Source organism: Natator depressus, chromosome 10 (assembly GCF_965152275.1).
Source record: "Natator depressus isolate rNatDep1 chromosome 10, rNatDep2.hap1, whole genome shotgun sequence".
In the NCBI taxonomy this organism is placed as follows: Eukaryota; Metazoa; Chordata; order Testudines; family Cheloniidae; genus Natator; species Natator depressus.
Window position 1 is genome coordinate 11,029,045 of NC_134243.1, and position 13,964 is coordinate 11,043,008.

Here is a 13,964-nt window from a genome sequence, read left to right on the forward strand (position 1 = left end):
AGACAGGTTGACACCAGCCCTCTCTCCCCTCCCCTGACACCACCTCCCCTTTCTCTGGGCGGCCGCCGCCGCCGCCTCCTTTTTAAGGCCTCGCCTCTTTGCTCCGCCTCCTTAGGGACTCCGCCCCTTTGTCCCTTATTGGTGCTTCTGTCCTTTACCCCGCCTCCCCTCTTGGAGCTCCTCCTCTTCTCCTCCCCTTCCGTCGGATCTCCTCCCCTTGGCCCCTCCTCCTGCCTTCCCCCGCCAACTCTCCCTGAGTGCAGCGTGTCCAGTCGGATCTCGGCCTACGTTGATTGACACCCCGTTGCCCAATGAGGCGTAGGGTGGGCGGAGTGAAGTCCCGCCCTCGCCCGCACCCCTCACGGCCGGCGCTCCGGGGGCGCCAGCCAGGCTACTAGTAACCGAGGGTCCGGCAGGCTCGCTCCCCGCCCCGCGGCACCCCAGCGGCTGGCTGGGCCGACCTCTCCGGCGGGGCTGCGAGTGGGCGGCGCTCCCGCGGCCGTGTCCCGTCCTCCTCAGGCATCTGACCCGCGCCCCGCCCCCCACGGGCTGAGGGGCGCCGCGGCACCAGCCCCGCCCCGGTCAGGGCCTCCGGGCCGCGCCCCGCCGGCTCCCCGCTCCCCTCCCGCCCAGCGGCTCCCTGGGCCCCACCCCTCCCCTTCGCAGCGTGCCCCCGCCGCCTCGCCCCGCCGCGCTGCGCGGGGGAATGGGCGGTCCCGGCCCTTAGCCCCCCCCCCCCCCCCGTTCCCCTCCCCCTCCTCAGCTGCGGCTGCTCCAAGCGTCTGGCTGGCCGCCGCCCGCTGCTAGGGGCGCTGGTGGGGTCCCCGGGGCTGTGAGTGCCGATCCCGTCCCCAGCAGCCATGTCCGGGGTGGTGCGGACCCTGAGCCGCTGCCTGCTGCCGGCCGAAGCCACCAGCCGCGGGGAGTCGCGGCGGGAGGGCAAGGAGCGGAGCCGGGACTCGGAGCGGGAGGCGCGGCGGCGGAGCCGGGAGATCGACGCAATGCTGGCCCGGGAGCGGCGCGCCGTGCGCCGCCTGGTCAAGATCCTGCTGCTGGGCGCCGGCGAGAGCGGCAAGTCCACTTTCCTCAAGCAGATGCGGATCATCCACGGCCGCGAGTTCGACCAGAAGGCGCTGCTGGAGTTCCGGGCCATCATCTACGAGAACATGGTCAAGGTACGGGCGAGCCCCGGGCTGGGGCTGAGGGGCCGCTGGAGCCCGGGCCCGGGGGTTGACCCTGCCACAGAGAACGGGGTGCACCAGCAGCTGGAGTTCGCGCCGACCTGAGAGCCACCCCCAAGGGGGTGGGGACAAGGTTGGAGGGGGGACCCCATGCAGGACAAAGGGTTACTGGGCCGATGGAGTTCCGGGCTGCCATCTGGCCCTTTGGGGCTGCTGGGGTACAGGGGTTCCGTGCCACGAATGAGGGTGGCCGAAAGATGAGTTTGCGTACAGCGCCTCCTGGGTTTCTGGATTATCATCCAAGAAGATGTTTTCAAAGGGCCCAGACACCCATGGAGGGGTTCTGGAGAGACTTCTAAGACCCAGAGGAGAAGGAGGTATAGGTGTGGCTTATGTTCTGGGAAACCATGATGTGAACACCCTCAGAGGAGTTGGGGACCCCCATATTTGGAAGAAGCAAGTGAAAAGGAGATAAGGATCTCCCCCCTGAGGAGTGAGTGTTGAGGATCCTTTCCTGGAGGATGACCCTGAAGATGGGTGGGGGAGGTCCCCTGTATTGGTGTACATAGATTACAGGAGTTAAAAGCTGTAATTTGAGGAACATTTTTAAGAGAATAGGGGGGATCTTAACACCAAAGACCTGTGGAGATTGCCCCAAGGCCTGTCTAGGACATTATGCATGATAGCCTTAAGATTCAGAGCACCTCGACTGGGATACTGGCGGAGAAGTTGGGCCTTCAGTCAATGCTTACATCTTTATTGTGGTGACCCCAGCACTCTGAGGCTCATGGCATGATGACTTCCTAGTGAGAGGATAGAACAGTTGCTGGAGTTCAGGGCCATGATGTACAAGAACATCCTCAAGGTATAGAGAGCTTGGGGAAATTGACTGCCCACATCTTCTGCCTGGGGGCCTTAGGTGTTCTGCATAATAACCAGGTGGTGGTCATTTTTTAGAACAGGGGTTCTCAACCTTTTTCTTTCTGAGGTCTCTCCCAACATGCTATAAAAGTTCTATGGACTAGCTGTGCCGTAACTGTTTTCTGCATATAAAAGCCCGGGCTTGTGTTAGGGGGTATCAAGGAGGGCAATTGCTTGGGCCCCCACACCATAGGGGGCAACACAAAGCTAAGTTGCTCAGGCTTCGGCTTCAGCCCCAGGTGGGAGGGTTCAGCACCCCAGGTGGCGGTCCCGCATGGTGGGACTTCAGCTTTCTGTCCTGGGCCCTAGCAAATCTAATGCCAGCCCTGCTTGGCGGACCCCCTGAAACCTCTTTGTGGCCCCCGTAGGGGACCACAGATTCCTGGTAGAGAACTACTGTTTTAGAACAATCCTATAGGTGCATAAAAGCTGGTCGCCAAGGGAATACAAGGAGCCCTTGTGCTCAGAAAAATAGATATATGCTCTGTACAAGGGCTGTTTCCCATATTCTCCATACAAATGCAGGGCTACTAAGAGGGCTTGTTCCCCTCTGGGGAAGGGTCCCTGCCTACATTTAAAAAAAAAAAAAAAAGTCTCGCTCCGTCAAAGGTATCTGTACAGGACTTTCCTCACTTCTGCATGGACACATACTTGTGAGGAAACTTGTAGTTGTTGCAGGATTTCCTGCAAAAATCAAGGGAGGGGCCAGTGCACCATCTGAGATAAGGAAAATTGTTTCCGTGTCTTAAGATGCGCTTCCACAGATAACCTTTTTATAACAGCGCTCTCTTTAAGTACAAGTTGAAGAAGTGACTCTTGCAGTCTAGAATTCCTTCAGAAGCTTCCGCTTCCATCCAAACTGAATGGGAAGACCATTCATAGCTTAATTCCGCTACCTGAATTGCTTTTAAGAAGCACTACAAAAACATGAGGCAAGTCACTGAAAGTGGGTGGTAGGAAGGGGAGGAAAAAAGGAGTTCCCTGTGGTATCAAGTGCCCTGGGTTGGCTTTGCACTCCACTGCAGCAGGAAGAAGTGGGCACATATAATGCACAAGGAGAGCTCAGGCCACAAAATCCATAGCTTGACAACTTGCTTCTCTTTCTTCCCCAAGTATTCCAGAATGGGGGAGGAGGGAGGGAAGAGAAGAGTATCACTAGGTTTCAAGTATACCCAAAAGTGAGTAGTATGAATCTTGGATTAGTGTGTTTGTTTTAGTGCTACCTTAAACTGAGTTGAAATGATGGTAAAAAGCAGCGGAAATGTTTGAGGGTAGGAAAAGAAGTGGGACAGAACTGCATGAGAAACCCTAGTTATAATAATCCCTCATCCCTGGCCCCACCCCAGAGCCGTCATCCCCTCCACACCCCAACCCTTTGCCTGAGCCCCCTCCTGCACCTTGAACCCCTCATCCGCAGCCCCAGCCTTGAGGCCCCTCCCACACCTTGAACCCCTCATCCCCGACCCCACCCCAGAGCCCTAGCCTTGAGCCCCCTCCTGCACCCTGAACCCCTCATCCACAGCCCCACCCCAGAGCCCTCATCCCCATGCACCCCAAACTTCTGCCCCAGCCCTGAGCCCCCTTCCACACTTCAAACCCCTTGGCCCCACCCCCACCCCATGAATTTTGTTATGTGCACCAATATGAAGGTGATGTGTCACACACTACCTCCATATTGGTGCACATAAAATTTATTCCACACACGGACATAAAAAATTAGAGGGAATACTGTTTCAAACTAATGTAACCATCCATTAACTCTAAATGGAAATACCTAGATCATCTAAACAATATTGCAAACACTAAATCTTAAACGTGAATTAAGTGAATTTAAACAACTGGTCTTGTGCTCCAGTATTTAAGCATTTTTAACATTATAAAATATTAATTCTGCTTGACCCTATTGCTGACAGTTGAACTGCATTTTAGCTCCTCTTTCCTCACTATTTGTCAGCATTATCAAAGACCAGTTCTGTTAAAGCTTCTAGAGTTTTGGGATCTCTGCTAGAAATGTAGTGTAAATATCTTGGATTAAGTGGTCACCTTTTATTCCCCAATATGACTAAATTTCTCTCTGAAAGAGAATAGATTACGCCCTCCTGATGGTTTGCATTGTGTTCTTTCTAAAGTGCCTCTTACAGTAGTACTTGGTCATTTTATATGGATTAAAGAAAATGGCATGAATTGGTGCAGGTAGTTTGTCATATTGACTCTGATGTCAACTGGTTTGTTTCCTTTATTACTAACACTCCCACTTCTTTCTTTCTGACTTCACAGCCTCTTACTTTTCCTGTATCTTGTGGCAAATTAAGCATGAATGCATGGTTCTTAGACTTCTCCTTTTGGGAGGCACGGTTTAAAAACAAAATGCTGAAATAAGTAAACCTGTGATCCAAAATTTACTTTTCCATATAGTATAGGTGATGGTTCAGAGCCTTGCTAGCTTTTTCTGGCATTGTGGGGCAATCTTCAAATATGTTAGTCTTGCTTTGGTTTAAAGTAAATAAATAATCACTGGTTAACTAGGGTTTTGCTTGGTAATCAAGGCTAAGTTTCAAAGTAATTTTGAAACTTTTTGATGATTGAAGTGAAAAGCAGTAGTGTTAATGTTCTGCTTTGAGTACACAGACTCCATTACTTCAGCACACCCACCTGGAAGTGGAAAATGGAGAGTACAGGAGTAACTGCTGTGGTGTGTTTTTTAAAGAAGAATCTCAAATGTATGGAGAGACTGAGGAAGTCTTTGCATGTTGCAAGTTTCAGATCTGGTGAATGGCTGCTGCTATTCTGTAAAAATGTTTGTTGGAGTTCCGATCTGAGTGTCAAAGAACAAACTGAATAACTACTCTTCAAACATAAAATAACTACTCCCATTCTTGCTCCCTCTGACTACAATTAATGAAGGTTTAGGGACTTCTGGCTGTACTGTGACCTGGTGAGTTATAACTCTGATGTTCCTTGTGTACGTTTGTTGCTATTTTCTATTTGTTTTTGACTATTAAAATAGAGCACCACAAAAATGGAAATGAACCAGGTTTCACTGCCTGAGAAAACAATTAAAATTACCCACTAACACCGAAGCAATGCCTGTCCCAGCACATGTGATTACTTCGAGCAGAAATCTAACAGTTAAATTCAGCTTTAAAAAAAGCATAAAGTGTAATCTGTGGAGCTTTTTCAAATTAGTGTCCATATTGAAATGGACCAAACCAATTAAAGCTGTAAGGAGCACTGAGTGATTTTTTTTTTTCAGTCCACAACCTGAATAATTTGAGAGTGACTGAAAAATTCATATTTGAGTAGGAAGGGACTCCAGAGAAACTGTTGTTAGAAACTCCAATCCATAACTTAAGTTGTGGACTTTGAATAGAAAAGTTCTAGGATGCTGTACAGATGTGCACTCTCCTTATGGCTGCACAAGCAGAAAGGTTTGTGCTTGATCTGAGGTTTGTCTGAAACACATACAAATTTTATGTGGCAATAGAAAGGGTGGCGTTGGAGAATACCATTGCATTCAGTTGTAAATTGTACTTATGTGAGCAAGCTGATTGTTCTCCTTGGACACACTTGGCCCTTATATTAGTTTGGGAATCCAGGGAGAAATGTCATCTCATTATTGGGAATTCCACAAGCTGCTGTGGTCTTGATCCACAATGTTTTGGGTTTGCACATGAGTGAATTCAGTAACCTGTGAAGGTAATACTTGACCTTCAATAGTCTTTCACTGTTGAGGTAAAATATTCTGGGTATTGATTCTTGATTAGTGGTTTTTTGATTTGTAGTAGGTGTGGTTGATTCTTGATTAGTCTGTCACAGGACAATATCATTTTCTTCTCGATCGTGACAGCTGCACACCTCAAAGGACTGATGTGGTTCTATTACAACAGTCTTATCTATTGAATTTTCTTACATTAAAGCTGACTTTGTAATAAGTGCTGTAATAGAACTGTCAGCCCTTGGAAGTATGCACCTGGCTTTGTAATTAATTAGACCGTACACGGTATGATTGAATTGGTACTTAATTAGTGTTATCTTCAGTCCACTCTCAATATGTCTTCAAGATATGGATCCTTTTGTAATAAAACTACCTGCATCATTACCACCTTTACTCCTGACTTAACTGTAGAGGACCATTGTTGTTGAAATTTGTTTCCGGGTGCCCTTTGCAATGCACTTGGAATAGAATCAATAAGACACTTAATAAATTGCACAATGCAAAATAACTGTAATAAATCCCATCAACCCTAAGTAGATCTGGATAGTTTCTTGTTTGGGTCAGGAGGGAAGTGGTCAGTGTAACTGACTACATCATGGCTGACAGGATAATGAATACCATCAACAGTTACTATCGATGCTTATTTCTTTGATAAATATTCACTCTTGATCCAAAATAGCATTCGGTGAACCCATATGGTTCTCACAGAACATGATTAGTCTTTGGAGAGTAAAGACACAAACCTTGACATTTTCCAGTCTTCGCCTCACATTTAATTTTCTTAAACCACTTGGGAATACAGAAGGTGGAGAAATCACCCCTATACCCAATTACAGTTCAAACAGATTCTCTAGCCATTGAAATACGCTTGAGTGATGGCTAGAGTCGCTGCCATTAGCATACAGAATATGAACTTGAGACCCCAGGGACTTCCTGTACATGTGATAATTCATTTGTTGGTTTTCTGGGGGAGGGGAGGTTTGTATGTCTAAATAAGGAATGTCTATACAGGCTCTAACCACCTCTTCTGTAAATTACAGAAACAAAATTAAAGAGCCACAGATCTTTTAGCAAATCTGTTTAATCTCAAAAGCCTGTGTTTGTATCATTCCATGCAAATAGAAACACCTGGCATTGTGCTCTAAAGGTCAACAGACCTGGGCTATCTTGGAGTGGGGGAAGGAGAGACTTTGTTCTAGAGCCACCAGCAGTCCCCCTCCCATTCAGATCAAGAGTTCATGTTGATATTATTGCCACCCCAAAATGTTCAAAACTCATGAGTCAGGCTCACCAAAAAATCATGATTCGCTTTAAAGTCATGAGATTATGTAAAAAATAATAGATGTGGTGGTCTTTTTATTTGCCTTCTGCTTTTTGAGCCTTTAGAATACACTGGGGTCTCACACTGAAGCTTTTTTCACAGCCACGAGAGCTAGAAACTTACTTTTTTTTAAGAACGAAGGCTGGAATCATCACATATTCGCTTGAGTCCAGGAGCTGGGGATTTAAAGAAAACAATAATTATGAGATTCATGACAAAATCATGAGAGTTGGCAACACTGTGTGCACCTCTGCTGATTGCAACTATGGCAGTATAGTATGAGGGGAGGGATGGTCTCAATCCACTTCATAGATCAGAATCAACACATTAAGTTCAGAACACTAGAAGCTGCTTCAGCAATGTTCAACACGTTAGCCAGTTATGCGCTAAAGGTCAGTCATAAGTTCATAGCACTTGATCTGTAAAGATCTAAATTAAATGAAAAAACTACTAACATAATTCTGAAAGTTCTCAAAGGGCTTGTGCCAACCTGCACTTCTGGGTTCAGCAGTCACTCACCTTGAATTCTAGTTGCAAGTTTCATTTGCAGCAAGAAGTTTTTGTTCTGCTGCATCTCTCCATCTCATTGGATTAATTTGGAGACAAGAAGTCTTTTCACAGTTTGCAGACAAGCAGACGTCACTGCTGCTACAAATACAGAGATTCCGCAGCTAATCCAAATGTTTCTTAATGTTTGTGTTCCTGTGGACTAAGTAAATGACACTTTCCTTTGTTCATATATTTTATTTGGCAGTCTGGAAGAGTAGTCATCTTTACTGTTTACCCTGCTCTCACCTGGGTAGCACTGGATTAAGTATTTACATATATTATCCTTCCACCATTCAAATAAAGTACTTGATGTAAGTTTCATGTTGAAGGTGAGGTAAGACTCAAATGCTAAAAGATCTTTCTGGCATTTTGGGGTATATCTCTTGTACTGAGTAACACTTCCATTCTCTAGAAGACTGTAATATTTTATCCTCATAAATTAGTACTTTTTCTGTAGCAATCAAGAGTAAAACATCTATTTGGCTAAGTTTTAGCTATAAAAAAATTGAAGTTAATGGTATTATCTATTCCTTTCTGATTCAAACACTCCATTAAATGAGGTAGCTGTATTTTAAACACTCCATTGGTGTGTTCTATGGAAAAAGCTTGTGAATTTTAACTCAGAGTGAATTCAGGAATTCAAGCAACCGCTTCAGAACACTAAATCACCAAAAATTCTTAATTTGTTACAAAATACTGTTTACCAAACACTTCATTAGTTTTTAATATAATACAGCATGGGGAAAATGAGTCTAGTCTGAAAACTATAGCAGTTCTTTTCTTCATGGTGAAGACCAGTGTTTCAGTGAGTGATTTTGCTGAGATAAGGTGGATGAGGTAATATCTTTTATGGGACCATCTTCTGTTGGTGAGAGAGAGAGATGCTTTCAGGCTTACACAGAGCTCTTCTTTGGGTCTGGGGAAGTACAGCTCTATGGAAGAACAAAAGCTTCTCTCTTTGTCAACAGAAGTTGGTCTAATAAAAGAGATTAATTCACCCAACTTGTGTCTGGTATCCTGGGACTGACATGGCTACAGCAACATTGCATACAGTGATGATGTTGCTGACAGTCACAGTATTGTCAATATCAAGAGAACAAAAATAATGAGATTTTAAAAACATAATGTTTTTTTCAGTCTGTCTTTTTAACTGTCCTCTACTCCTCTACCAATTCATTTGTGGTGGTAGTAGGTTGAAAAGTCACTCCTAAAATGCACACTTCTCCGTGGCTGCTCAGATGGAGTCTCCACTTACCCTCACTCCCAAGATAAGGGAACTGCCATCCATTTCCTGTTACTCTCCCCTCCTAGTTGATTCCCTTTGATAAAAGAAGAGCTGGATGGTAAGTAGTTTGAGAACTACTGGCTTAATGCATCATGATTCACACTCATACATAAACTTATTACATTTAGGGTTGATGAGTTACAGATAAAGATATAAAAACTTAGTCATATCAGTGATATTACAGTACAGACTATGGAATTGGTTTAGTCTTTTATAAGAAGGCACACTTCCCTGCTTCTCTCCTCTCTCCCACTTCTCTGCCAGAGATGGGTAGCACTCCCACATTCTTCCGGACCACGCTCCACTCATTTCCACACCCCATTCCCCTGCAGCCCTTTAATTTGCCTCCTGGTCTTCCTCATTCTCCCCATCTACCTTGTACAGTGTGTCTGCTGCTTCTCACAGTCCCTGTGTCCTGTCTAGGCCACTGAACCATAGAGTTGTAGCCATTTTGCGCAAGGGCATGACTTCAGTCTCATTGAAAACAGTAGGATTTGGCAGTTTCATCGCCTCATGCAGATTGACTGTAATGAAGTGGCAGCCATCTTGCTGGTGTCAGCCCCATTCACAGCAATAGGAGATGGTGGCCATTTTGAATAAGTGAAAACTCATCAGTTGGCAACCTTTCTTCACCATGTTTTCATGAGAGAGGTTTTTTTAAAAAAAAAACTCATGGCTAGAGTCACGGTGAAATCATAAGAGTTGGCAGAACTGCATTCATTTGTCACATCAGTTCCTAAATGTAGAATATACTATCTTGAATGGTGTAGTATAAACTATTGGCCATCTACAGTTTTTTTGTATGAGATCTGACAACTTTTTTTTAAATAGCTAAAAGCCTGGAGAAGGTTATTGCTTCACTGCTTTACATGTAGCTTGCTTACATTCTGTTGCCCATCCATTGTAAAGTAGGGAAATGAATCATGTCGCTAATTACAAGGGAACTGAAGTGCATTTGAAGTGGCTCCTTAAGACGATTCCTAGGTCAGATAGAGCAAACTTTACTAATGTTCAGTTATGTAGAACTCTGGATAGTATTTCATGTTAGTAGACTTAGGTGCTTGAGTAGAACCATCAGGTTGGTGGTACTTGAGTTGTTTGGTTCTTCCCATGTCCATGCTGATTTCACGGACATGAGCTGGTGGTTGCCAAAAATGCTTTATTTTCCTCTGTAGTACTTACCTCTGCTTCCCTCACCTTTATAATCACAGCCTATCTGTCGGGCTGTCTTCAGCAAGATATGTGATCTTTTGGGATAATGAAAGACTTCATCCAACGGAATACACAATTATCTTAAACGCTACGGTTTTTTCCTTTGTTACAGCTAAGAATTAACTTTTCATGTGAAAGGTGTCTGTCTAAAACATTTCAGTAGTTATCTCAAAACAGTGTAACAATCTTTCCTTTCTACCAAATTAATTAATTACTTTTTAAAATAAACATTTTGCTCTGTTATTATCTAAAGAAATGTGATCAGTGGGTAACTTACAAAAAACTCCTCTTTTCTGAGAAAGGGAACTTGCTTTGCAAGTAGAAATAATCCTTTTTTTCCATGCTAATGCATAGCAAAATAAACTGTTTTTCATCTTTCTACGATTTATGGAAAGCACCATCTCACGTGAATTTGGATTTTTGTTGGTGAACTGGTGTGCATGACAATAGGCAAGATACAGTCCTGATTTCAGCCTCCCATGTGTTACTGTAATACAAATACTAATAATGAAATTTTAGCTGTCATGAGTATAACTAAAATGTTACAAAACAAGCTTTTTTGGCTCGGGTTAGTACTGTAGCTTGGAAAATCAAACTGGATCCTACTTTTAACTAGTCCTGTGCTATCTATTACAAATGACCAAAAAAAGGCTTTTTAAAATAAAGCCCATAGGCAGCAGCAAACAGTCTGCCTCCAGGGCATTCATAGTTTGCATGTTGTATTCTAATATCTGGAGATTTCCTTATCCAATGCATTGCAAGATTTAGGCTTGTGTCTATTTTTTTAAAAAAAATTCTGATCTTAGCAGAAAATCACCTAGTAGGTCAATTGAACTGGTCAAAAGTCAATTCCTAATGAAAAAGCTTTTTTGTTATGATAGTGCAGGGACGGGCAAACTTTTTGGCCTGAGGGCTACATTGGGTTTCCAGAATTGTTTGGAGGGCCGGTTAGGGGAGGCTATGTCTCCCTAGACAACCAGGTGTGGCCCGGCCCCCACCTCCTATCTGACCGCCCCCCCCCCCACCCGCTTCTCGCCCCCTGACTGCTCCCCCGGGACTCCTGCCCCATCCACCAACCCCTGCTCCCTGGACTTCCCCCACCCCTGACTGCCCCCTGCCACCCCATCCAACCGCCCCCTCATTCCTGACTGCCCCCCCCAGACCCCTGCCCCATCCACCCCCCTGTTCCGTGCCCTCTGACCGCCCTGACCACACCCCCGAACTCCCCTGCCCTCTATCCAACCCATCCTGCTCCCTTACTGTGCTGCCTGGAGCACCGGTGGCTGGCAGCGCTACAGCCGTGCCGCCCAGAGCACTGGGTCAGGCCGCGGCTCTGCAACTGTGCTGCCCAGCCACCCAGAGCGTTGCGCCAGCGGCATGGCGCACTGAGGCTACAGGGGAGGGACCAGGACTAGCCTCCCGGGCCAGGAGCTCAAGGGCAGGGCAGGAGGGTCCCGCAGGCCAGATGTGGCCCACGGGCTGTAGTTTGCCCACCTCTGTGATAGTGTCTACTCTTCTTATTTGGAGTATAGGAAAGAATGCTGTAGTAATAGGTGACAAAACAAACTACATTTCTTCCAAGGCCTTGTCTAACTAAAAAGTTAGGTCAGCCCAGCTACATTGATCAGGGGTATGAAAAATCCACACTCCTGAGCGATGTAGTTAAGCCGGCCAAACCACCAGCGTACAGTGCTAGGTAGATGGAAGATTTCTTCTTTTGACCTAGCTGCCACCTTTTTGGGGGGGGGGGGGGTGAGGATTACCTGTGCCAACAGGAGAACTCCTCCAGTTGGTGTAGGTAGTGTCTGCACTGAAGCACTGCAGTGGCACAGCTATGCTGCTGTACTGTTTCAAGTGTAGACAAGCACTAAGTGAAAGGGTGTACCAGTATTTCTCAATTTCAGCGATTGAGCTCCTGATAAGATTTCTAATTGGTCGCAAAGTAAATGACTGAAAATAAGATTTTCACTGTCCCCCGTATCTTCTGACTTATTGATAGAGTTCATGGGTTCATCATGAAATATACTATACAGTGAAAATAGTGCATCATTGGCATCTACCTTTTTAGAACTTGCAGTGAGAATGCTCTCAATGCTTCTGAGTTGGTGGGTTTTTTTGTTTGTTTTTTGTTAAGGCTAGTGAATATTTCCATCATAGGGAAAACAAAGCCTTGACACACCAGGAACTGTCAAGTAGCTGTACAAGTAGCATAACCTCTTCCTTTTTTTAAAATTTAATCAAATCTTTAATCATTCAAATTGATCATGAAGTGAACATAAGCAAATTCAAACCTGGGATGGATCACAAATAGATGAGGATTAAAATAAACTAGAGAAGTTGGCTGACATAAAGCTCTGCAAATTCTAGTTCAAGCAGTTTTGCTATAGATCCTATTGTTTTATCTACTACGTGAATAGTTTATAACTGTAATAGATATTTAAAGGTCAAATCCTGAATATACTATTAAGTAGTCTGCTTTTAACTTATGAAATGCTAAATTCCTGTATTAGCTATCTGCTTGTGTAGTCCTCATTCTCTGTAAATACATTGATACTTTTATTGAATTACGTGTACAGGGAAACCATGCGAAAGAATAATTGTCTTCAGTGACCCATGATGGCCTGGGAATTTCAATTACACTTTTCTTCCGTACTTGAAAATGAGGACCTCATTTTAGATTGTATAAAACTACTGGTTCTTCAAGTACAGTATTTGAATTAATAAGGCAATGCTTTCTCACACTGGCTGTACTAAAAACTGGGTTTACTAGGGTTCAGATGATCAAAAGTTATCTATGCAGTCAGTCAATCTTTTTTTTTTAGACTTTATTTGGAGTTGATGCTTAATGGCTCCTTTAAGGCAGTGGTTCTCAACCTTTACAGACTACTGTACCCCCTTGAGGAGACTGATTTGGCTTGCATACCCCACATGTTATCTCACTTAAAAACAACTTGCTTACAAAATGAAACATAACAATACAAAAGTTTCAGCACACTATGCTTGCTCGAAAACTTGCTTACTTTCTCGTTTTTACTGTATAATTATAAATTGTTACCCCAGGCTGAGAAACACTGATATAGTATATAGAGCAGTATAAACATTTCACTGTATGAAATTTTAGTTTGTATGGACTTTGCTAGTGATTTTCATGTAGCCTGTTGTAAAACTAGGTTAATATCTAGCTGATATTAACCCCCCGGAAGACCTCTGTGTACCCCCAGAGGTATGCAAACTGCTGGTTGAAAACCACTGCTTTAAGGGATAGCACCATGACAAGAACACAAACTAAACTCTCCAGAGCAAGGAAGAAATGGAATGTTGTTGCTGAGGGTGATGGCAGAGGTAACAGCATCTTGGAGGGCTCTTGAAAGCTCAGCCAGCGAAGATCTGGAAGAGACAGACAAGGGGTCACTCTATGATTGCCTTGACAAAGGACAGTGTTATATGACTTTTTGATGCATTCCAGAGTGGTGAGGATTTCTTATGGTTTAATTATGGTGTTCCTTATCTTGAACTTTATTGAGTTGAGAGAGCCAGGTTATGTAAGAATTTTTAAAACTTGTAAAAGTGGTAAATAGCCACTTTTTATAAGTATTTTGGAGTACAGCAAATCTGCATTCTCTCAGACATAGCTGTCAAATGAACAAAAATGTCTAAATGAGATCTCTCCTTACATTTGGGAAGATGAACTTTGTGACTCGCTTCTGAGCTTGAAAGTAGGGAATTGTAACTTTCTGTGGTAACGCTGACCCACTGCATTGATACTAGAAAGCATCTTTA

At 44.6% G+C, this 13,964-nt stretch overlaps 1 protein-coding gene across 1 annotated transcript in view; it reads left to right on the plus strand.

Annotated features, from left to right (window-relative positions):
- Window positions 1-776: 776 nt before the first annotated feature.
- GNA12 (G protein subunit alpha 12) overlaps window positions 777-13,964 on the plus strand; it is a 77,380-nt gene continuing 64,192 nt past the window's right edge. Inside the window, exon 1 of the mRNA XM_074965180.1 lies at window positions 777-1,175. Within this exon, the coding sequence (XP_074821281.1) occupies window positions 861-1,175 (315 nt within the window). The 5' untranslated portion in view covers window positions 777-860. The remainder of the gene's footprint in view (window positions 1,176-13,964) is intronic.